We start from the raw sequence: 26,314 nt of genomic DNA on the forward strand, positions 1-26,314 counted from the left end.
AAGAAAACTGAAGTTTTTATTCTAGGTATTAAAGTGTCTACAAATCATAGGCAAAAATACCTTAGTCCTTAATTTATTCCAGTTCTCAGTTGGTCAACTCTGTACTGTGTTTTGTGGTGTTGGTGCTGAGCTTCTTGGACAAGGCTCTGTTACAGTGACATTTTATCCCAGAGCAGAAAAGAAAGAACTCCAAGTTCTTTAGCACAATAGCATTAGCTGGAATTATCAGCATCCTAACATGTCCATTTGTGAAGTGCCTGGGGCTAGTAAGTCCACATATTGCTATTTCTATAGTTAGGATGCTATAAATTGGTTAATTGAAATATGTCTCCATATGTACTTTGAAGTTTTTCATTTTATTAGAAGTATTCCCCTATAGGAATCCTTACAGTATATGGTTTCAACAACAGCCATCTAATTATCATCATACTGCAAAGTACTAAAATAAAGGTTCTTCAGAACCTCAACTTACAGCTTTTAATTTTAATTGCAGTATCATTGCCACATGACCTGACTTACTGAGAACCTGCTACATACAGCAATTTCTGCACCAAATCCAGCGATGAAGTTCAAAAGCTTGTAACTTTGTCACATTTAGTTATAACTTACTAATATTCAAGTAGATTGTCACATAAAGAGAAAAATGTTCATTTTCATTCTTTCAGTGGCAGGAAGACAAGAACGGCTTGAAAATACAAGGCTGGACTGCTCAGTTTTACAGATTCCTAAGGAAATGTGCAGTTATGTAGACAACTATATGACTGCCATTAGCTCTACTTATGCAGACTTTACTAAGTATCTATTCCTATCTATTAGTATCTAAATCTAAGTTTATTACATGTGTTGGCTTTTAGCACCTGAGTAATACAAAGCAGTGTTCATTGTCTCAAGTTCTGGAAGTATCTTCAGTTATGGATTGGCATTTACATAAAAGCATTTAAAAATAAAGCATCCATTCTGTATTTTATATATTCTCCATCAAACTCAAGAAAAAATGTTGACTATGGCAAGAAAGGCAGAAGTATTTTTCAGCATGTCATAATATGATCATAAATCAGAAAGTGAGGTCTGTGTGTCATCAATTCACTCCATTCTTCTAAACAATTACAACTTAGACTTGCCTTTCACCCGTTATATTAGACTTGCAACAGGTCCTTCCACAGTCATTCACACAAATTGAAAGAGCAGTAAACAAGATATGGTTAAACAATGCCAGCATCTGTACCCAACCCTGCTGTCCTCCTGTCACTCTAGGCCTGTTCATAGCCTTCAATTATCGGATTTCAGTCTTGCTTCAGCTACTGTCCACTGCTCTACAGGACTCACAGTGACATCTACTGGGTTAACTTCAGACTGGTGATCACCAGGGCTCCTCAGAAACGAGAAGAAGAAAATCTGTGGGCTTTTGACTTTCATTCCTAAGATGACAGAAAGTAATGAAGTGAAACTACACCAAAAAGTAAGAGCAACTTCTGCTTAAAGAGATTATTTACACCTAAACCTTCTCAAGTAATTTGTATATTGTAAATCAAACCTAGCACTAGGTAGTCTAATGTCAGGCTGTGGGTGTAGGGCTTCAGCATGCCTAATGTACATCTAGTTGAAAAACAGACACTCATATTAACAAAAAATAAAAAAATAGTTATTGTAAACTACACAGAGCCAGCCTTCCATTGTAAACTACACAGAGCCTGCATTCCATTCTTTTTATAAAAGAAAGATATTATTGCAAGGCTTTTCATTTATTTTCACTCCTTAAATGCAGATTCAGTGCAAATAGACTGAGTCATGATTAAGCTAATGAGGAGCCATTGAAACTGACTTAAAATCATAAGTAACATATAGCTAATATAGTAAGTAACATATAGCTAATTAACTTAGAACTGTGGTAATAATACTGCAGAAAATTAAAGTATTTTCTTAATATGTGTGTGTGTAGATATCTATAAACACATATCTGAAACTTACAATTATGTATTTTTACTGGTAAAAATAATGAATATTTTGGGATAGAATTTCTGCAGAGAAACCCCTTAAATGTTCTGCCCATCTGCTCATTTAATTATCAAGAAATTCTCTTGTGCAAGTTCACTCAGACATACCATAACATTCATACATTAGCTCATTACAAGTTCAAAGTTTTTAACTGTTGTAATTTGAACACATATTATTGGTTTTTTTAAGACTAGATAGAAAAATGTTGTGTGAGTGTGTGAGCAGGGCCAAAGAGGATATCCCCAGTTGCAGTATGTCACACTAAACAGTTCACCTCCTCTGACAATTTAATTCAGATATTAACATTCCTCACATTGTAACCCTGTATTTTGGTGACAAGAACATTCCACAGAGCAGAAGATGAAAGATAAATGGATGAGGGAATCGTTTTGAATACAAAAACCCAGGCCAGAAAGTATTTACTAATACCCAAATGATGAAAAGTCCAAATACAAAGAATGCTATGTTAAAAGCTCTGATCACATACAGTCTCAGACAGCTAGAGAGCATCTTTCTTTTTTCCCCGAGACACCACAGCACAACAAAATTTCAGCTTCTCAGATTACTGAAAAAACAGACTCTGTGTGTGTGTGTCTGTCTGTGCTCAGGATTGTGCATGAGTTTGCACTCCTGGTTCAGTTTGCATCCATTTAATCTGTACTGCTGTCGGTCACAGCTGGCTTCTCATATGAATCCAAAAAATTGTATATTCAAATAACTGTGATTACCCAGACTTAAAAAAAAAGCTACAAAAGACTGAAACCAGCAAATTCCTTTGGTGGCTTTCTTAAATTTCTGGGTAAATTCTCTAACTCAAAGTGGAATTTTAGCAGAAGACATACAGCTTAGTTATTTTAAGCAAAGGTGCAGACATTTCTATTACCATAAGAATAATCAGTGTTCCAAATGTTCAGATAATGAATTAGGTGGAGACAGACAGATAGACAGACAGACATTCTACAGGTCAGGAAACAGGCCAATTTCACACAGACTTCAGGAAGAAGTATTTTTTCTGAGGTCATAATTATTTCTTATCAGATTTTCTGCACCTTCCTCTACTGCTTCTCACGTTGCCTTCCAGCTGAGGAAAGCAATGGGAATAGACAGACCACTTTTTAAGAGACAGAACATTTCTAACAACCAAACCCCAAACATTCAAGCATTTGAAGATTTGGTTTTTAAAACATCTGAAGGATATGTGGCACAACTGTGCCAGCAATGCATGCCAGAGGGAGGAGGGGTGGAAGCACCAAAGATGTAACCCCACAAGTGCAGCTCAGTACCCACGGCCCATCACGCTGTCCCTTGTGGGTGACATGCTGCTGCCAGGGCTGTCCCTGAGCCCAGACCTGGCACGAGGGGTGCTGGCCCCAGTGTGAGCTCTGCTGCTCTGCCCTGGGGAAAGGGCAGCCAAAGAGGTGGTTGAAGCTGATTCAAACGCTGCCTAAAATTAGCATGTTCAGGATTTCAGAGAGGGCAACTGAACCACACAACAAAAAACACACATGTAAATGCATCACACTTTTTTTTCCCCTCCTGATTCTGCTTTAAAAATAGGCTGACAAAAAAGATTCTGAATTATCATGAGAAAAACCTTCAAGGCTGGCCTGGTTAGCAGATGGATGAAATCACATTTTTGAAGTGCAGGGTTGCTCGCTGAATTTCCATGGATAATTGTAAATGCCCTGTGCTCTGCAGCAACTGGAGAGGCTGGACTGGTTTGGCTGCAGCAAATGCACCTTTATCAGGGGTTTAATCACCCTGATTTTTGGATAGGTTTCTAGTGCTGAACTTTGTGCTGCACTGTTGGTTTTGCTACGGGTACCTGAGCCAGATCCTTTGGAAAAGGCAGGGTTTTATCACCAAGTGGTTATTTTGGTTTGGGGCTCCAGTTAAAGAAAGAAGTGCTACATCTTCTATTTTGGGGAAAACCAAAATAGGCATTGTAGCCATAAAATTAAATTCTATGAAGAATTTCAAGGATTATGTAACAAATTCTCTAAGTGTCTGTGCTTTTTTTTCAAAGAGTATTTCATTTATTAGGTAATTACCTTGCTGAGCAAAGAACATATTTCAGGGCATATATAATATACTTATGCTATGGTCAAACATGCCTGTACATGATATGTAAAAAGGGAAAGCCTCTCTCTTTTCTCTTATTCAATTGAATAGTCTTGAAGTCAAAGGAAAGCATTCATTCAACAAATGTTTGAAGTGGCTTCCTTTGACCCCATGTTACTAAAAATTCAGTTAACATTTGAAACATTTCCTATTGCATTATAATTACAAATGCAACTTTTAATGCATGCAATTTGGAATATCAATTTATCAATCAATAAAATGTTTTCAGTTTCTAGTAAGTGGAAATATCTGTTCACTTGTCGCTTAGAGAGCTCACAAAAATGTCAAATGCTAGAGAATATTGCTTTAAAAAGTGACAATTTTTCTGTCATATGAAGACTGAAAATATTAATAAAAATTGTTCCTCTGTAAGAAAAATACAGTAATTTACCCTGCTGCTTATCTTCTGTATTATTTATCTGGTACCTCAAATTGGGAAGGGAGACATATTTTTTGCTTACGAAAAAAGAGTACATTGAAGAAGGCCAAAAATGGGAAAAACACAGGTTTCTTTCTACCTAGTGCACTTCTGAATCATAGCAGCTGAGTCATATTCCCAGCATTATTTAGAATTAGATTCAAAATGATTCGCTTATTCTGCCAGTGGTTGTCATATGGAAGCAAGTGCATTCATCTTTCTTTTCTCTTATAGCTTAAATAAAGACCCCCACTGCTATCTTTTCTCCAAGCCTCATCCACAATCTAATAAACTATTCCACTGGAGGGAGAAAAATACACCAAGGCAAGGCAACACGATTCATCTCCCCACAGAGGAATGCGAGGGAGGGAAAAATGCCATCGCTGCACTGAGACATGCTGAGATCCCAAACTGTCCTAATGTACAATCCTGCTCTCCATCTCACTGGCCCTGCTGCAGGCACACCTTTCTTATCATGACAAGCAAGTCAATCATGAACCTGGTTTGGGCCTCTTTGACTGTCCTTGATCTCATGTCCTCTTCAGTAGAATCTTCTTGGGATGCGGGAAGTGCAGAATTCAAGTGTTTTAGCAAATACATTCATTCTGAAAACATTCTCATCACTAATGAAGAAGTAGAACAAGTCAAGATGAATAATGTTTTTAATTTCTGTATGTTCTCTATCTGCAGATTCATCCCAATTATTTGTGACGGAGGACAGTATTCTATGCTGGAAGATGATTAACCTCCTTGCAAGGCACTCAGCAACATATTTGTTATTTGTGTGGCATGTCAGTGATTTAATTTCCATGAAATATGCATCCCAAAACTTGGACCATTCCATGCACAACTATTTTCAAAGAAGCACTACACTTGACTGCATTTTTTCTAGGCAAACAGCTGTTTTTCTGGTATTTTCAATCTTGTCATATTTATCTGTGAAAGTGATAAAGTTAAACTGCATAACACTTTGTGAAAAATTCAGCAGCAATTTATCCTTAGCATATGCTTGTCATTTCTTTCAGGGAAAATTTTTCCAGTGTTTCTGGCTCCCTTGGACTAGCTCTTAAGATTTTTCTCTCTGTATCTTTTCCCTGTACAATAATTAAAAATCTTCGGAAAAGAAAGGGTAAGAAGCTGAGATGACAAAATAGACACAATAATTCAATAAAGAAAGAAGACTTTAATTTCTTACCAAATTCTTCTTCTCCATCCTGGTCATCTATTAAGCCTACTGAGACTCCCAAATCCATGCATTTCTTGCTATGTGCCTTTGACTTCATATGCTTTGTTAAATTGCCTGAAGAAAAAACAAAAAGAAAACATTATCTGATCTGTGACTATACAAATGTCTACAAATATATGCTCAACGTGTCCATCTCTTCTTCAGGTACATTTATAACAACCTCATAATTTGATTTCACACTTGCTAGAACCTTGTCCCTCAATGCAAGCTGTCAAGGGCTGCAGGAGATTCACCATCCTGAATGCTACCAACTCACTGTCTACATTTAGGAAGATTTTTATTGAGATAAAATAGAAGAGGATGGAAATTCTAAATTATTATGTGTTTTGTACTGGTGTAAGAGATCCCTCCTTTGTTTATGGCAAAGTATAAAAAGGGGTGATTCAGTCTTCAGAGTCATATTGACAGAAAACTATCACGTGAAACTGAAGTTCGTATCTTGTAGCTCTTCCAGTATTTGATGAATTCTATTTTTAGTGTAAACACTTTCAATGCCAACTTAAGCAAACATGCTAATTTTATTCAAAATCAGAGCATGAACACATTTGATCTGAATCTCAAAAGTGAATGTGCAGCTGAGAGGCCCCACAGGCTGCTCTCCCTTTCTCCTTCAAAAAGAAAATATGGTAAATATCAAGAAATGGCTAAGAGTGGTCCAGATCTGTAAATTATAAAATGCATGTTACTAGAAGTAACTGCCCACATCAGACTTCACAAAAAATGTTTTTTGGAACTGTTTAAATAGGAAAAATTAAAGTGTAATGCTGATCTTCGATGGTTATGGAGTATTTTATTTCTGCTTTGAAATGAAGGTGGTAACTCATCCCAAATGTTGAAATAATTGTTGTGAATATAATTGACTCACAAACAGAAAATTTTCCAGTCTTTGCACACTTCATGAAGCTGCTGGCTACACTGTCCTGTCATGACGAGTGGCTTACCAAACATCAAACACCCAACTGTGTGACCTGACTGCCAGCAGCAATGGCACGAGCCAGGCACAGCAAATGCAGAGGAGGATGTGAATACAAATATCTGCTATGACTGACACCAGGGAGATCTTTACATGGGCAGAACTTAATTACTTGAACTTGGCCAGCACCCCTCCTCTGCAAAAACCATAATGAGAATTTACTGGGTTTGCACTCCAGTGTTTCATCATAAAGGCAGTATGATGACCCAGCCTGTCAGGATGCAGTGATGAGTTTTGACACATCTGAAGCCTATTCATCCCACTTTGTACAGCACTGCGTTATTTCTTGGAAGTCTTCCACCCAACCACTGCATAGTCTCAAACCCACTAAAAACACAAATGTTCCTGAGGTTACAGCTTGGGGGAAATTGTTGCTAAATGATGTTCAAAGCCAAGAAAAATTTTACTGTTTTTTTTTTCTGAAATTATTTTGGCCGTGAACTTCTCCTGTCTGTTTCACTTGAATTCTGGATGTACCACTGTTTAATATATTGCCTGCATAAACTGGGATACACTTAAGTATCTAAAGTTATAAACAGGCTTTAAAAAGTAGACATCCACCATCTGGGTCTTAGAAGGTCAAGTGGAAAGTGAACCTTTGTCCTTCAAGAGTTAAAAAAAAAAAATTTCAACATAGTAATTTATTAGAGGCCAATTTCTCTCCTAGAGCAATTGGTTGAGTGCCACTATGAGTACAATATATGTCCATCTCCTACCTCCAAAAGACATTGTAAGGGATTTAAAATTCTGTGTCCCATCTCTATCTAGGGTGAGCAGCTAACCATCTCACTTGTCTCCACCTAACCTTCATCATACTCCCATGATTTCCCTCTTCCACTCCTATTTCTCACCCACTGTGGCATGCCAGACAGTTCATTCATATGAAGATGTGATCATATGAATAAATATACAGAATACAAAAGAAAAGCAGGAAAGAAATTACAAATATTTGAAGCATTAGATAATAAAATGCCACAGAGAGGGAACCTCTTTAGTTCATGAACAGTCAACTGAGAGAAGAAAAGAATTGTACTTTAAAGTAGAAAGAACAAAAGGGAAAAACATACCCAGTAAAGTAGCCTTACCCTTAGTTTTGAAGGAAAAGTTGCAGTAATTGCAGTGGTAAGGACGGACATCGGTGTGTGTGCGAATGTGCTTCTTCAGCATGCTGGGCTTCTTGCAGCGTATTCCACACTCCTCACAGATATACTTCCCTCTCCCTCTCCCTCTCACATACACATAGTCTTCATTTGACTTGTACCTAGTAACAGTACCATGAGAATAGGCAATCAGTTGTAATGGAAAAATGAATCTAGCTAGAATCCCTCATCTACCAGAATTTTTAAAATAACACATTAGATGAAAATCCATGACTGACAAAACCAATCATGCTTTTTGCCTGCTCACTTCTGCATGTATTTGTTAAATTTGTATCTATATTTATCACTAGCTAGTCATAGACCTGTTTAGGAATAGAAGCTAATCTTTTTAAATAAAGGTACTGGTGATACTAAGTATTTAAAGATTTCAAATTTCCTCTTAGCAACACAGGAACATATCTTTTAAAGGTGTCCGTTCTTGGAAGCAGGTTTGAGCACCTGCTTGAGGGAGCTTTAAAAGAGCATCTTGGAAGCCCTGCCTTGTGCAGAAAAGGAGTAACATTAGTTACAATGATGAGAAAGTCTTTAAAATTCCCTATCAATGTTCTCTGGACTCAGCCTATGGGGACTGTCTCTAGATAGAAAAAGTCATTCAGATTCAATTATGCCCTTCATATTTCCACTCAAGGATGCCAAATGTTGTGTTACACTTTTGTGACCTGGTCCTTGAAATGTCTGCATCTGAGCAGAGATACAACAATATTTTACCTGGGCAGCTGGTAATGATTTAACTGCTGGCCTAGATTAGATTCAAATTGGGAACCAGTAACTAAAGCTCTAGAGCTGACCATTGAGACTAATCAAACATGAACTATTTATGCTACCAAATTTTACAGGTGTCACTGGCACTTTTCTATTTAAAAATCCGCGTTTCTATTTAAAAATTTTATAAGACGTTGCACATAGTGCAACACTGTAGCTAAAGCAACAGACATTTACATCAGGCAGCAGATTTGAAGTATTATGGTGCAGGGAGGAGGGCTCTCAGTAAATATTTCCATGGCACTTTTCAAATCAGAGCTTTCCAGCCGGTGCATGCCACAGCAAGCTGCCAGACAGAGACGGCACTGCAGGCTGCTGCTTAGCCCCTGGACTATTTCCTCTCCAGCTACAGTTATACAACCTTGCTGCAGAATAGGTATTATTTATCATCTAAGAGAAACATAGGAACAGAATTTACATCTCTGGCTGTATCTAACTGCTCTTAGAACTGATTAATGCTCATTCCCTGGGAAAAAAAATGAATCGCACAGCCTACTGCTCTTTATTTTATTACCCCTTCTCATAACTCTCATGGCTCCATGCTACTGATGACTTCCCATTTTTCTTGGAAACATAAACCAACATCCACAGACCACAATATGGCAACTGTTGTTTAAAATAAATCAGTCAGGAAGCAACATCTCTGCAAAGTCTAGAATCTAGGAAAAAATATCTTCCCAATGATATCTAGTATACAAAGTACAATACTTGCCCTCCATCAAATATTTTAACTCTTCTTGGTACAGTTTTGATAAATGAATTTTCTTTATCATGTTCAGTGCTCGATTCAGAGTTTTCCTTATTGCTGAATTCAGCTGGAGTCAATTTTTTCCTGTTTAATCCTCTCTGAAAAAAAAATGAGATATGCTTATCATTAAAATTACTGTCTTTCATATGCTATTGAAATATTCAAGTTATCGTGAATAAAAGCATCATAAAAGCCACAATTCTAATAATTGGTTTTTAAAACTGTTAAGATACATGAAACAAAAAATATCTTTTGCTAAACTTCTTCTCTACTATGCATTGCCTGTTTGTGGGCTGCTAAATCTATACAGAGATTATGGCCCTGTAGGAAACCAGGAATGCTTTGAGTCTGAAGCAGGACATTCCTTTTCCTTGTCCTAGGAAGATAAAGGTTATGCTTTTTAGCTCACAAACAGCCTTCAGAGAAAGATGTGTACAATCAAACCAAAGTGCTTCCTGAACAGCAGCACCTGGACCAGCCTGTCTGCTGACCCAGGATACAGCAGCACCCCATGCCCTGCAGGAGCTGCCTTCCCATGGCACAGCAGAGAGGAGAAGGGTGGGAAGGAGGGGTGTAGCTAAGGAGGTTATTAACAGGTAACATTTCTGAGTGCTAATGGTTTTCAAGAACTACAGCTCTTTTGCTCTGGAGACTGCTTCCCATTTGATGAGGTTATTAACAGGGGTTCCAGAACCCACCCAAAGCAAGATTCCACACTTAATTTCCCACTGCCAGACCAAATTACAAGAAAAAGCATACAGTTGTCTAGCAGAACAACATTTTATTTCTTCACTTTACTTGATTATTAGTCGAGGAACTTTTTTTTTGTTTGTTTTAAGGAGGATGAGTTCCTCCAACATTTGCCAATTAAAATCTACTCCTTCCAACCCTAGGGTATTTATAAAATGGGCAACAATGAAGGAATGATCCAATTAGCCAGCAATTATTACAGCTATATTTATAAACTGTTCTACCCACGTAGCTGGCACATTTACCTCATTTGCTCATATTGATCAGTGAATAAAATGATGAGAGGAAAAAAAGTCTGGCCTTATGTTTTTCACTCATTACAAAATTTAATGCTGTAAGCTTATGAATTCTTGGCAAGAGGAATGACTTCACTGGCTGGCTTAAAATGACTGATCAGTTATGCTGGTTGTTACATACATTGAAGGGTGACATCATTCTGGCCCGTTGTCCTTCATGCAGCCTCAGACACTGCCTTCACTTCTAATTCTCACAGGATAAGGAATTAACACAGATCAGAGGAAAAACATCCTCCTATTCAATTGAAAGCCCCAGGAAGCTGCACATGCACAAGCACTACCCCAATCCATACACCCTCACACAGCCCCCTGCATTGATTCAGGCTGCATTTTCAAATTTCTGAGCACTTTTACCAAGCACACATGACAACTCTGCCTGTGTGTAGGAAGAAAGAAATTTCACCCTGCATGTTTTAACAGCATTCACACAAGGTGAAAGGAGATGATGCTCTGGTTGAGAAATATCAGAAGTGAAGCCTGCTCCAATAATCACAACTCAGCCACTCTGCAGTTCCTATACACTACCTGGCACACAAACTACTTTTGTTTCCACTGCAAACAAAGAGTAACAAGGTGAGATTTGTAGCTTAACAGGAAGAGAGCTGTGGAAAATACAGACTACACACAATAAACCAAACACATGAATATTTCCAGCAGCTGAAATAATGCAATCTTTTAGTGTCTGATCCTTCAATACTATATACCATTTATTTTTTTTACAGATTTATTTTTAAGTAGCGAAAAGCCAAAGAAAAAGAAAGATTACAAAAGTCCTAGACCCACGCTGTTATCCAAACTATGATGAAACTGTTACAATAAGTTGTATATTTACAAAAGTATTTAGAATGAAAAAGCTAGCATGAAACCAAGTACTTCTCATGCTCCCACCACCTAATCTTTCTTTAAACACTTGTCTATGTACAGATATAAGACAGCCCAACTTATGTGTTAAAATTATTTTATCTCCTCTGCTGTACTTAAGTTTAATGGTTATTTGCTGCTTTAGGAAATTGCTCCAGTGTCTTGGACATGTAAAATGGTGATATCAGAGTAAAAGAAACACTGAGTTTCTGTCACAGAAATCTACAGAAATCCCACTGACAATGAAAAAAGCAGTCTGTTTAGCTTTTTCTGGAAAATTTCAAACTGATGATGAAAATTACTCGGCCCCTCTGTACATTTTAAGAGCAACCAGTCTCTAACCAGCACAGGTTTCTAGTGTGGAAATCCTTTAGTGCACCTCACCTGAAATCCCCTCAAACCCCACAAGAACTGGTGGAAAGGGCAGAAAAACAGCTGTGCTGGAAAATGCTCCTCTCTGTGATTATTCTGCCTTTTGTTTTTTAACAGAGTCACTTGTCTCTCGACTGCCATAGAGAAAAGGGCCATGATTCACTCCTACTTTACTCATTTTGCTCCAATTTAACTCCACTGTCCTCAATTACTAACATAAAATGGAAAAAAATTGCTCTTAGGGCTGTCCAGAGACCAGAGTTCAACAGATACTTCTGGTACCTTACAACATCTTTTGGAAAAAAAACATGCTTGCAGCCTCAATCATCAAAATTATAAATTTCAGATTAGAATATTCATTAAACATTTTTCCCACTGGCACACAGTCACTTGGGGAAAATATTTTTAATATCTTTAACCTTTTACTAGTTTACACATAAAAATCTTCTGCATTTAACTACTTTCCAGTGGTGAGCTGGACTGCTGTGGCATATCATCCAAGAAAGGAAAGTTTTCCACAGTTAGGAGAAACTTTCCATTCTTCAGCTTCCCTTGCTCAAAAATCATCACCCTGGAATATTGCACACACTACTGATTCACTTTAGTGAGAAGAGCCAAGATCAATGTGGAGGCTTGAGAAAGATATAACACCAGTGAATTCAAGTGAGAAAAACTGGTGAAAAATAGTAATAAATGGAACAACAAAATAAAAAGAAGATGGAGATAAAATAAGCCTTTTCCATGCAGGTGAAACCTCCTGTTACATTTTAACATGCTGCACTCATTCCAGGAGCTTCTTTCACAATAACATTTTGTGGTTTGTTTTCTGAATCACTGGAACGTGGCAACTTCACCTATTGCCTCTGAGCAGTGAATTGTGAAGAGCAAACAAAGTCCCTGGGTTCCTTTTTGTTTGCATTTTGTTCACGTGTATCTTCCTTTCCCATGGTACCTATTGTTGAAAGAGCTGCCTTTTTTGGTGACAGTGATTAGCAGTGGTTATGCAGCAGCACGAGGTGTCTGTAAACATGGTTTAGTTCGGGGGGCAAACCCAGAACAGTTCAGCAAGTTGCTTTATCTCTGTGAGAAGATCAGCAGTTAGAGCCTCACGAGCAGAACACACCAAATGAGTCTGGAAAGGGCTGCAGCTCTGAGAGAGGAGGTGAGACATAACAGTACTGCGTTTTTATTATTATTCATAAATTGGATTGTGGTGGCACTTAAAGCTCTCTGTCAGATCAGGGTTAGAATGTGCAAATCACTTGAGCAAACACAATCCCCAACACCTGCAATCCAAACCATGGTTCCCCAAGGAACTCAGGACCCTGCCAAGCTTCTAAGCAGGAAATCAACCACTTTTTTTTAGAATGATTTGCTATTTTCTTTGTTGGTTTTGTTTGTGCTGGGTTTTTGACTTTGTGTTTGTTGGTTTTTTTAAATGGCTTAATAATTTCCAAAATGATCGCCAATGTTTCCATCCTCAGACTCCAACAAAAAAAAAAACCAAAACAGTGGAATTACTGGGCCTGAGCTGAGGAATTTCAGTTTTTGCTTTTTTAAAATATGGCTTCTGTGAGGAAGATTCCAAGCTGGCATCAGCTATTCCATTACCAGGTCTAACTGGAGACTGGTAACACGGCGGTACACTTTAACAGCAGCAGCAACATCATTCTGGAAAACAGCTGAAATCCTGCTACTGTAATCATTAGAAGGGAAAGCAGACAAACTCCGGAAGAATTAGATCAGGTCTTTGAAATTTTTTACTTCTGTCATGGTACACCTTGCTCATGCAATCTGAGGTGCCAATTAAACTTTAATTGGTGCTATTTGCTGCACTTTTTTCCTTATTAACGGCTCTGAGCAAAGCCTGTAAATCAGCCCAAGCAGAGCTTAAAAACTCTTCATTTCCATCATGCTCATGTGCTTCATTCAAAACATCAGCAAGAAAGACTGAAGAAAGATTAGTAACTGTGTTTCTTTTGTGGCAGAAGCACTGCAAATGTACCTGACAGCTGCCTATTACAGCATTTAAGCACTCCTGGAGTGTTTTTAAATGGTGCTGTCAAAATATTTTAAAAAAATATTATTATCCATTATTTGTATTCTAAACAGAATTTGTTTGTACAGAAAATCTGTTTTTTAAGAGGCATACAATTGCTTTGCTATCACGCAATTTCTTCTGAAAGACTGTTCCTCAAAAATAAAACAAATATGACTCGATGACACAGGGATGTGAGACTTGCCTTAGAAAGACTTGCTCAACTACACACAATGAAAAAGCTAAACATTTGTTTCCTTTATGTTTTTTTAGATTTAGCACTATTCAAGTGCAACATCTCATTAAATGTATGAGGAAGCAGACTGAAAAAAAAAAAAAAAAAAAGCAGTAAGAGTTTAAACCAAGGCAGCATACTAACATGGAACCAACAACTTGATTCAAATACAGCACTAAAAACAAAATCAGCAGCCTGTACGCATTTTCTACAGGGAACATTATGGATAAAGTTTTGAACTCCAATATAAATGTTAGCAAGTCTCCCACTGATTTCAGGAGGACCACATTTAACTCCACTGCCCTTTTGGCCTTAAAGGTTTTAGCATATTTTCCTGTAATTCTGAAACTACTTCACTTATCACACAGTTTCTCTTGCTTTTCTCCCCACTGACAAAGTTGTATCTTAGCAAAACATTTAGCAGACACAGAAACATTCCAGGGTGACCTCTGACAGCAGCAGTTTCTGTTCCTCAACATCCACACAAACAGGGGTCTTCTCCCGAGCCTGTGGAATGTCTCCTCTAGAGTGACTGCTGGCTTATGGACCCTGAATCCCAATGTCTGGGACCTTTTGCTGATGGCAGTAGGACAAATTTCAGTTACCTTCACCCCCTTGCCAAACCATTTCCATGCCCTGAAGGATCATGGAAAAAGGAAGGTCTATGGCTTTGTGGATGCCCTGTTTTATGCCAGCTCCAATGTGTTTGGCACCAAAGACACAGTGCATGCAGTGCAGAGGAAGGAAAAGCACGAAACCATGCTGCACGCTTCAGAGAGCTTTACAACTTCAGTAGATGGGACAGCAAAATCCACTACTGGGTCCATCACAGAGACACAGACACCTGCTGCCATAATGCAGGGCTAAGAGCCACCTTCACCCGTGCAGAGCGGTGGTTCAATCCCTAAGGACACCAAATCCAGTCTAAACCAAAGAGCTTTGGTCCTCTCTGAAACAAAACTGTCCAGCAAGTAAAATCTTGATCACATCTGTGCAGGCCCAAAACAGCTAAGGAAATAACAAGAAACCATTTTGCTCTGCCACTCTGGACTCTGGAATGATGTGGTTTTTTATGTGGGTCACAACCTTTGCCTGGATTATATTCCTCGGCACAAGATTTAATGTTATCTTTGGAGCCATATCAACCCAAGAAGTCATCAGTGGTTTTATGGCAGTGGCAATTTTGTTTAAACCTTGCTATTTTTGTCATTATTTCACACCACTGATTAACTAAGGTGGAAGAAAGGGAAATGTTCCTCTCACAATTAGATGATCAGTGATGGTGAAAACTGTTTTCATGGTGTATCCATGGACACCTGCTCAAGCTGACTACTCTTTTGAAGCAGAAAATACCCTTATTGTTCTTTCCTTAGCTGAATTTTAAGGAAAAATACGTAATTATGATCTTAAATTAAGTTAGAAGTGTTTAAAAAATATTTATATCAGACTTACTTTGTTCTACACTTTGCATGACAAAAAAATAGCCAGACACATTTCTGCCACAACACTCAATACACAGATTTAAGCCCAGGAACTAATTCCCATTAAAAAATGATAAATCCTTATTCAATTAGGTTTCCTAATTGAATTACTTAAGATCTTTTTAGCAGTTTGATCCAGCATAATTAGAATAAATAAGCACATATATGGTATGTGTCAGGCATATTACATTCTCTAAAATAAGAAGAAGCATGATTTCCAAAGCAAATCCTCTGTAAATGATCAGTATATATCAAACATAGCTTAAGTACCTTGGTCAAGCTGTTCTTCCACTTGCTTGAATAGACCAATACATCAGATCTGGGGTGAGTAGTTCTTGCTAGAGTGTACAGTGGCTTTTCAACTTTCTGTTTGGAATTGAGGAGGGAGAGAGCTACCTTTGTCGACAAACCGAGTGGATTGGGGTTGTTGGGACTAATGGTCCATGTAGAATAGGCAGAGATTTTTTGATCATTTTGCAGCAGGTGCAATGGTTTTCTCTTCAAGAGGTAACACCAGGTAAAATTTGTTGTGGTCTTGAGGCTTGGAAACGACAACCTCTGCAATTCTCCTGCATTCATCACAGCCAGTGTCGCTACAGGCTTTGCTTGGCCCGGGCTGCTGATGTGGGTGCTCTCATCGCTGTTAGTTGGGGACCTTCTTTCTTGGCTGCTACTTACAGCCTTGAGAAGAGAACTATTCACTGGAGACAATTCAGAAGGTTTCCTAACTACAAATACTGGTGATGTGGAAGACTTAAGGTCTTCAGATTCTGGTGACTTTTTTAGGGTTTCTGAAACCCCAGTGTCAGATGATTGATGGTCAGGCAGGTCTGAAGTACTGGCCTTGCTGTTTTTTTCATGCTGTGTAACAACATCAGGATCCAAGAGGTGATTTTCAAGAGGCTCTGTGGTGCAAACCTGTCTTACCAAAACTGGTTTCTTTTGCTTACAAGTAGGGTCATTAGATCTAACGTTCAGTGAATGCAGTGGTCTAGCATCTGTCATACAAGCAGCTCCACTCTCATCTTTAACACGTTTTTGCTGTTTTTCCATGGCAATATCTAAACTGTTTGCTGGGGAAAGCATTCGTTTACTTGAAGCTGTAACTTCTGGCTGAGGAAAGAGTCCGCTAACTGGCACTTTCTGAATGATATTTGAAGAGCTTGATAAAGGTGAATTTCTGGTTCCACTTTCCAGTGGTGAATTTTCAAATTCAAATGAATTTGGCAAAGTCCTCTGATGATCTTTGTGAGATTTTGGCAGCTGAGTTTTGCCTTCAAGCGTTGGCACCATCACAACATTTGTTTTGCAGAGAGACTGATTTCCCTGATCCTGGGTCACTAAAATGTGAGGCAGGGGTGTAACAGTTGCGAAGCCATAGGATGGCATGCTGCTCTGAATACGGACGGGAACCACAAAAGGAGGAATCTGATGGATCTGACTGCTGCAGTTATTAGGAACAATTTGCTTTAGAGGAGGCACAGAGTATGGATTAGACACGTCAGAGAGTTTTGTCTGTACTTCAAAGGAAGATGCATTCTGGTCCACTCCAACTTGATTCGAACCAGTCTGAGTTGATAAAGTATTTTTTAGTAATTTAGAAGAGTATGGCTGACCTATATGTAATGTTTTAACTTGAAGTTGATACTTTGGAGCAAAACAGTCCTTTTTTTCATCAGGATGACAAGAAAGTGAGTCCACGCTTGCTTGCTCCCCTTGGGCTGATGTTTTAGTAGACGGCTGAGAAGGCTGATGAGTCAAGGATGGCTGGCCTTGATTATTCAACATGTGATCTAGAGGCTGCTGAGGCGAAGACAGGCTAACAGGATTACAATTTTGAATAGTTGAATGAGGTCTGGAGTTAGTCTGTGAGTGCTGAGTACTTGAAGCAAACTCCACCGAGAGTTTGCCAGAGGACTGCAGCCTGTGCAATGGCACTGTGGGCGCATCTGTGGCATGAGCTGCCTGCAATGAAGAAGTCGATTTCACTTGAGGCTGTTGATTTTCAGGAGCAATATTTAAAGATATTTGTCTTACAAATGGCCCCCTTCTCCTTTCTAGCAGAGGCACATGTCCAGTAGCTCCGTTTGCAGACGACACTTTTGGAGCGGCTACCTCTACAAGCGGGACAGGTTTTGATGGAGACATGCTTCCACAGTCGAAAGACTTACTCCTGTAGTCCACAACCTCCATTGAGGGCTGCGTGCAGCTGATCTGCTCTGAGGCAGCACGTCTCATTTCCCGGTAATGAGGTCCAGGCACTGCCAGTGCGTGTGAGCCAGCAGGAATCATGAGGAATTCTGATGACTTACTAATGGGCTCTGCTTTGGAAGGGTTCTCAGCCTTTACAGTTTCATCTTTATCAAGTGAAGTTGAGAAACTGGAGGCATGAGACAAGCTACTCTCCCGACTTAGGCTTCTGGAAAGTGTGGAGTCAACACTGGATTCAGCAGATGAATGTTCCATTTCAGCCAGCCGAATTCTCTTCTTTTTTGGTGGAAGCTTTTCTGTTGGCAATTTTGACAGCGTTTCACTGCGTTGTGGCCAGTTAAACCTTTCTGTCTTTTCTGGGTCATTGCATTGGTTTTCTTGCTCTCTGTCTGGTTCTTCTGTGACCAGTATTTCAGGAACCTGGATGTTATGCTGGCGAACCAGTCTTGATGGCTGAAGTGGCACACTTCTCTCATTAGAAACTAATTGGCTTCCCTGAACTTCCCCTCTAGGTGGTTCTGATGACAAGGGCTGGTGATGCTGGGGAGTGCTCAGATGAGAGTGTCTGTCTTCTTGGATTACAACTGTATTCAAAGAGCGGTGCTTTGTACCCTTGTTGGGCTCTTGAGAAGAAACTGGGGATACTCTTTCAAATGACTCTGATTTCTCAAACGAGCTATTTCTGCTCAGTGAATTTGTGTGCTGTATTACTGAAATGCCAGTCCCTTGTCTTTTCAACTCCACCTTTTCTTGCACAGCTGAACTTGCCTGCTTTTCAATGAGGGAAGCCATCTTTGGCTCAGTAGTCTGATCTGTGCCACGAGCCACAAGCTGAATTTGGGAATTCTGAAGTAGAAGTTTGCTTGGTTGTTGTGATCCTACCACAGTTGTGGCACTGTGTTTTGACAGACTGGAAGAATTTGCTGGCTTGCTTTGGCCTTCTGCATTCTTCAATGGTACACTCGTATCATTTTGCTGTGGGTCGTCATCATCACCAACACTTTTCATTTTCCTTCTTTTCCTTATCTGGGGTGTCTGCTCCCAGACACCAGTTGAAGTTGTGACTCTGTAGTGTAGAATTTGAGGCTGTGTACTGTTTGGAGCAGTTTTGTGCTCAGGCTCTCGGACTGCTGCTTTAGTTTTAGGTCCATGCAACTCTGAACAATAAAATTTCTTGTGGTTTTCAAAATTTTCCAGTTTTCTATATCTGTTCCTGCAGGTTTCACATTCAAACATTGTTCCTCGCACCTGAGGGGACTTCTTTGTTTTTTCTGAATTTGATCCCTGTGCCAGAGATTTGCTCCTTTGCAATAAGGATTCATTTGATAAATTACACCCCAGATAATTTTCTTCTACAGATCGCACAGGTCCAAGACCTTGGCTTTCACCAGTAGAAGAATCTTCTATTGCTGCCTGTCTGACCAGGGTCCGAGGATGTCCACCTTGGTTCAGTGGAGCAGCAGGTCCCGACACAAAAACATCATCGTATAAAGAGCCAATTTTATCATCAAATGACTGGCTTCCTCGAAGAGGATGAGAGGGAGGTATGACATTAGGAGGTACTGCTGAGTAACTGGTGGTAGGCATGGAATTACTTCGTGTTATAGGTAAACAGTCAAGGGATGGTACAGAAAGAAGAAAAACTTGCTTGGATTTCTCAGTGGGTGTGAAAGGAGACTTTGGTATATCAGAGCTTGAGCTAGTTCTTCTTCCCATGGGCTTTAAATCAAACTGGAAAGAGTCCTTAAATATGTAAGATTTTGGTGAATCTATGCTTCCTCTTCTTGAAAGAGATGTTCTTCTTGGTTTCACACTATCTAACTGTTTGTCATCCACAACAGCTTCATTATCAGAAATTAACTTTGAGATACGCTCCTCAAGAGTTTTTGTTGCCAAGGGTGGTCGCATTTGGCCAGAGAGAATCAGATTTTTGTCAGCACAAACAGTTTGTACCACTGATGCTACCATGCCACTTGCTCGTGGCACACAGGGCAGATTTTTATTTGGATCTTTCTCAGAGGTCAACAATCCCCTTATAAAAGGAGCTGGAGGGCTCATTGTTTGATCGGCACTTTCGGAACGAGAGAAATAACCGGAATCAGTACTACCTAAACTTCTAGGGCTCAAAAGACATTTTCCTTGCTGATCCTGAGAACCATCAGTAGCCTGTTGTCTCTGGAGCTGAGCATGCACTGGTCCTCCTGTAGATCCTGGCTGTTCCTCTAACAGGCCTGCTTCTACTTTCTGACGCTGCTTTATGTCATTCTCCTTGAATGAGGCTGCATGTGTTAAATTTGTCTGAAGGGTTGTGACTTTAGAATCTCCTTTTCTCTGTGCTGCAGCAAGCTCAGGTGCTGGCTCTGTCACTTTTGGGCTATCGGCCCTCAATGGAGAAACATTTACAGAATGAACCACTACTTTTGGTAAAGCTGCCCTTACTTGAGGTTCTGCATCATGTAATGAAGAGTCACCTGATACACAGTCTGGGTTGCTTAATGGAATAGGGCTTCCTTTCTGCAGTGTTTCTGCACTTGAAATTACTTTCACTAATTGTGCAGGTTCCAGTTCTTGATCATCTTGTCTTTCATCTGCAGTGCCTTCATCTTCACTTTCACCGCTTTCTTCCACATCTGAATGAATGCTAAGTGCTTTGTCTGAGTCATGAGATAAGAACAGGCCACCTGAATCTGGTTGCAGGACAAGTCCAAGTTTGATAGCGTGTGCATGAGATTTTTTGTGCTTGTAGAGATTGCTTTTGGTTTTAAACGAAAACCCACATGTCACACAAGGATATGGTCGCTCTCCAGTATGGGATCGGATGTGCTTTTGGAGAACACTGGGCTTGGCACAGGCCCGATTGCAATACTCACAGACATATTTCCCCAGCTTTTTAGGCTTCTGGTCTTTCAAGAGGTTACATATTTGTTCTACACCATGGTTTACAACTGATGCTATCTGGGCTGAATTATACACGGGACCTATAGACAAGTGTGTTGAACTTGATGTGTTAATTGACAATGGTGAAGACGAACTAGCTACTAAGGGGTTTTGAGAAAAAACCTGAGTTACAGTGGAAGATGAGGTGTGAACAACAGATGAAGTTACTGCTATGCTGTAGATCTGCTGGAGCTTGGGGTTTTCTTGACTCTGCTGTTGCACCAGCGACCTAGTTAAACTTGGACACATAACAACCTGGTGATTTTGCTGACTGGTTTTAGTAATAAGGTCTTGTGAATGAGAAACTGATTGGCCTTGTGCTTGTCCAGTCTTGGCTGTTGTTGCTACATGCACATTGTTCAACGTACATGGGTAATAGGGAGGTCCAGCTGCAAACTCCTGCTGTGACAAGGACGACTGATTTTGGACACTTATTGTATTGGACGTGAGACTAGAAGAGGTGCTTACAGTTTTATTTGGTCTCAGTTTCTCTATCTGCATCCCATAAGGGGGGCACTCTTGTGCTAAGGTGTTCAGTTCAGGCTCCATAGCTTTTAGTAAGACATCGAAAGCAGTACGTGTACATGGGGACGACGTACTGCAATCAACAAAGTTAATACATTCATTACTGTCAGTCTTTGTATTACTTGATGAGGAGTTTGAGGGAGGCTTCCTCTCTGCTGAGTTCAGTTGGTTTGCATCAGTATCCCCCGCTGCCTGTTTACACAAATCTAAGGACTGATGCGTCAGTGAAAGCTTTGTCTGCACTGATGTCTCAGATTTGGTTGTTTCAACACTTATCTCACTGCTAAGTGCTCCCCCATTTTGTTTGGTACATTGATTTCCATTTTGCACGGGCAGGTGATCCTGTGCTGTGGCATGTTCAGAGGCATCTGGAAGAGCTTTCAGCGGTGAAGGGTCTACATTTTGCTTAACCTTGGCTTCAGCAGGGCTTCTCAAAGGCGATTTTGGTATTTTTTTAAGATGGTTTTCAGAAACAATCTTTTTTCTTTTCACACCCTTAATTGTATCTTGGGTTCCTCTAGTACCAGCATCGGTGATTTCTGTGAAAACACAAAAATAATAAAAAGAATTTTTAAAAAAATCAAATTGGATAATGGAGCATATTTTTTATTTATACCATTTTACCATCTCTAAGTTTCAACAGTAAGCCCTGGGGCAACAGGACTGTCCGTCTCTCCAGCCTCCAATACTTTCAGCTAACAGTAAATGTATCTTAGAGAAGATCTACTATGTTCTCATCTAAAATGAGCAATGCTTTCTAACTGATGCTTGAAGACATTACAAAAGTAATTCAACGCAGGAAAAGATTCAAAGTAAATGTAAGAAAAGGAAGGCTACTGAAGGAATATTTCAGCAACTCCTTTTCAGACATGTAAAATAAGCCTCTCTCTTGCACTAGTTTAAGAATTCAAATCATTATAGGAGGAAAACGAAGAACCAAGACACATATGTCATGTTTGTCACTTTTTCCATCTATATGTTCCCATAGTCAAGGAATGAACCCAACTTCTTCATGATTATATTTGTAAGTAGATTTATCATGGAAATGGCACAACCACCCACACCATCTGTCAAATACTGTATTTCAGAGCTCCAATTACTGAATTTCAATAGCATTTCAGATGAGCAGCTACTGCAGATGAATAAAATCAGTCACACTTAAATGACTTCCTATTTGTGCATCATGAAACAAAATAAACTAAATTTGAATTATTTCATTACTAGCTACACTTGTTGCTGATTTTAAGCAGATATGCGTGCAGAGTTTCAGGGGGGTTGGGAATAGCAAATGAATTGGAGCATTATTCAGCAGAATAATTTTGTACGAAGCACTTGTATTTGTAGACAGTCCAATTCCCTCTATAACAAAAACCACAAATAGATTGAATTTCAGTGTTGATACACAGAAGCCTTTTTTTTAGTGGATACCCAAGTTACATGTCCTTGTCTACCTCAAATGTAGAATAATCTATCAGCTAATTTGTTTTTGTTTTACTTCTATCCTAACATAGTCAGAGCCACTGCCTCCACTAGCATCACTGGTTGGGCAGAGGAAGATAAATACTAAATGGATGTAAATTCACTTTTTTAGGCTTTAACAACTCCTTCATCACACTGTTAGCAAACCCCCTACTTGTCTGACTGCCAATATTAATAGCAAAGGAGGAATCCGACGTGATTGATGGCTCTGGGAAGGTTCAGACACACACATTTTGGGAAGCAGCACTGAGTAACCCGAGGCAGTTTTTCCTGCATGAGTAACTCAGGAACAGAGGTTTATGTGCAGTTCTAGGTGAAGAACAGCCTTACAGCAACACATAAAGGGATGAAATTCTCACTGTCAAGGAGGCACGTGGAAGAATCTCCCATTTCCCAGTACTCATCAACCCTACAGCCCCTTGGACTGGCACACACTGTGCTCTTGCAGAAACACCAGCTGAATTCCATACTGTGGTGGGAGGAAAGCCAATGCATTGTGTGCATCTGACAAGAGATACTGCAACTGATGAATCCAGAGTGAAATTCCTGTTCCATTTAGAGAAAATCCAGGCAATGCTTAAAGCCTGCCTAGCACAAGAGAATGCAAAGTGACCAGTAGGGAAAAAAACCAAAGATGTTATGCTTTCTCCATGCCAGAGCACAACCCAACTGGGATGTGTGGTAATGCCAGATACCTGGAATTTCAAAACCTAAAATCTGCCTCAATGCCAACTTAATTATACACATATATTCAGTTAGGGTGAATGGATATTCAATTACTCTGCAAACTGAAAGATTAAAGACTACATATCACACAATGTGCTGGTTTTGGCTGGGGTAGAGTTAATGTTCTTTACAGTGGCTAGAATGAAGTCTTTGCTGCTGGCTGGGGTGAAACTACAGCACACATAATTCATTGCAAGTGTGGAATCTCCGCAGAACCTCGCCCATACCTCTCCCAGCCCTGCTAGAGAAAGCTTACCTATGAAGAGTAAGAGTGTTTTGCTACATTCATCAGTCCCATGAAAGCGATGCTTGAATCCCTTGCCAGAACTACTGGCTCCTAGTTCTGGTAACTTTGTGCTCCTCTTGGGCATCCAGAAAGAAATTTCTGTGGTAATTGTTCACTTAACCTTTAAATGAACTTCAGATTTATTGCTGTACCATAAAAACCTATTCCTATTAGGCTGGATTTAACATACTCAAAGCCAAGCTGTCTTCCATCACAATTTTCCATTGCTTCAAAATTTAATAGTGACTTAAACTAATAACTTATCGTTCATATTATTAAGGGTGAATTCTTTACAGTTCATAGTCTACTGCGACTGTTTTTTCTTCAATAACAACAAAAATCAGTTTTATACAAATCAAAGAGAAAGTAACAAGGTAATTACATAAAAGCATGCTTTTAGCCATGGTTTGGCGATCTCTCTGAAACATGGCCATGTTAATTGCACATAAGTGATTTGGTTCCTTTTATGCACATGCTGCAGCTTTTGTGCTGTCACAGTCACGCCCCCATACCCATCACACTGCCGGTGTTTGTACCGGAGCACTACGGGAAGAGCTGGGCAGATTACACAGCTAGGAAGGTAAGAGTGCCATGAATTGCAAACATCCAAGCAAATGTACACAAAAAAGACTAAGTTGTCTCATACTGCAGCAATTGAACAATCAAATTATGTGGTGTTTCCTGATATATTGGAATATTCAAAGCTACTGTTTCTGGGTTTCAACTGTACAGTGCCAAGGAACAAGGATATTCAACCTGCACAATGTACTGGTGAACTGGAAACCAACACAGCTGAAAGATAAAATGTGGCTTACAAAAGCCTTAAGGGAAGTAAAAATGTATCTCTAACCTATCAACAAGCAATTAAAAAGATTCGCTCACTTTGAATAACAAGATCTGAATTTTCCATAATATCTTTACTGCTTTACTTCTTAAAATGCAGTTCAACACATGCCAAAGTTTAAAAATTGTTTGGGAAATTGAAAAGAAAAGAAAAAAGAATAAACAAAGGCAAGCTATGCATTGCATTACATATAGAAAAAGGGTTTTTTCAGTCTTCACTATAATTGTGGTGCTTCTATACCAATAAAATTCCAGTCTACAGAAATCATGAGAACTAATTTATTATTTGTATTTCTGCCTCTACAGATTTTCTGATCCCAGAGATGGAGTCACGGAATTGCTTCAATGTACCCGTCTATAAAATCTTGTAAAATGTACTTACTTGACAATGACTTTACATGGCTTAAAAAATGCTTAAGTCCTGTCTTCTACCCTACTCCTGGATAATTTAGAAATCTTTATTATTATTCTTAATGGAAATATTCACCTTATGTTTGCTAATAACCAAATTTTTGGCATATCTGGAGAAAAAAAGGAACTACCAACAACTCTGCTTCACTTATTTTTAGCTTGCCATTCTTTTTGTGTAAGTCTCTTCTTTGTATTCCCAGTTTATGTTGAAGATATTTCACTGCACGTTTCTTAATCTACAGCTACATGATTGCACAAAGGTCAACTGCATCAGTGTTTCCAGGGTCATCAACAAAACTGGCAGAAAGCATCGATCCCCAAATGCTTAAGACTCCTCTGCCTTGCAACTTTAAGGAGTGCGATGACTTGCCAGGGCCTTCCGTGTACCCACATCCACAAACCGACACTGAACAAAAAGAGTGTAAAAACATCCTGATGTGCAAAAAAAAGTATGAAGTTGATCTGCTTTTCTTTCTCTCCCAGCCATGCCATGTGCTCTGCTCACCTCCTCTGCAGTCACCCAGCCATTCTCATCATTCAGTGGTAATTTCCCGTTTCTTCTGGGGGTGAAGTGGTATTTTTGAGAACTGCTGTCACCTCAATCAAATGTCAAAACAGAACTTTTCTCATAAGCTGTATTACATCAAATAGGATTAAGTTACCCAGGCCAGGAGAAGAGGGGACAATGCCACTGTGCTCAATACCTCGCTTTTCACATTCCAGGGACACCAGAGTATCTCTTTGTGCTTTGCCTGGTTGGCTTTGTTCTCCCTGCTCTCAAGATTCTCCATTTAATTCCTTTGCTTCAGCATGAACTCTGCACTCAAAACATGACAAGAGAAAGCTGATGTTTCTAAACATGATTTTGTTCACCTACAATTTCTCTGATGCGCTTCGCTCTATGCACAGGAAATAGAACAACAGAACACAGGTGTGATGGTGCAGATAGCAATCTGCAGAGTAACTCACACAGCAAATAAGGGAAGTTATAAGTGATCTGATGTTTTGCTTTTAAAGCATTTACTGGTGAACCAGACAGTGTCTTGACAAAATGATCTCAATGGTTTTGTTTAAGTAACTTCCAGAACTGCCTGTCTCAAAGCCTACATGTTATTATAACACCCACTCTCTTTCTCTCCCTTCTAATAGAGCTACAGGCTTGAACTTAAAGGAAAGAGTAAGAGGGAACCAAGGAAGGGCACCACTCCCTTCTCCCTCAGTGCCATCCTGTGAACATGGAGCACTATCTATCCCTGCAATCCAATGAGTGCCATAATTTTCATCACATGTACTCACTTCACATTGCAGAATTTAAAAAAATCACGGTTGGCTCCCACACAAAGACCAGACTTTAAAATCCAAGTGCCTGATCTTTCAGCTCCTAGTCTGTACTTTGGCTCTCAGGGCACTGCAAGTAAGACCAAGTCTCTTTTCAAAGTC

General features: G+C 39.5%; 1 protein-coding gene across 8 annotated transcripts in view; it reads right to left on the reverse strand.

Moving 5' to 3' along the window:
• HIVEP1 (HIVEP zinc finger 1) overlaps positions 1 to 26,314 on the reverse strand; it is a 131,977-nt gene that overhangs the window by 19,945 nt on the left and 85,718 nt on the right. For all 8 annotated transcript variants that reach the window (XM_058045823.1, XM_058045815.1, XM_058045774.1 and 5 more), the window contains 4 exons: positions 15,727 to 21,668; positions 9,388 to 9,521; positions 7,839 to 8,014; positions 5,730 to 5,834 (listed from right to left, as the gene is read on the reverse strand). In XM_058045823.1, coding sequence (XP_057901806.1) covers positions 5,730 to 5,834; positions 7,839 to 8,014; positions 9,388 to 9,521; positions 15,727 to 21,668 — 6,357 coding nt within the window. The remainder of the gene's footprint in view (positions 1 to 5,729; positions 5,835 to 7,838; positions 8,015 to 9,387; positions 9,522 to 15,726; positions 21,669 to 26,314) is intronic.

This window comes from Melospiza georgiana, chromosome 1 (genome assembly GCF_028018845.1).
Source record: "Melospiza georgiana isolate bMelGeo1 chromosome 1, bMelGeo1.pri, whole genome shotgun sequence".
Lineage (NCBI taxonomy): Eukaryota > Metazoa > Chordata > Aves > Passeriformes > Passerellidae > Melospiza > Melospiza georgiana.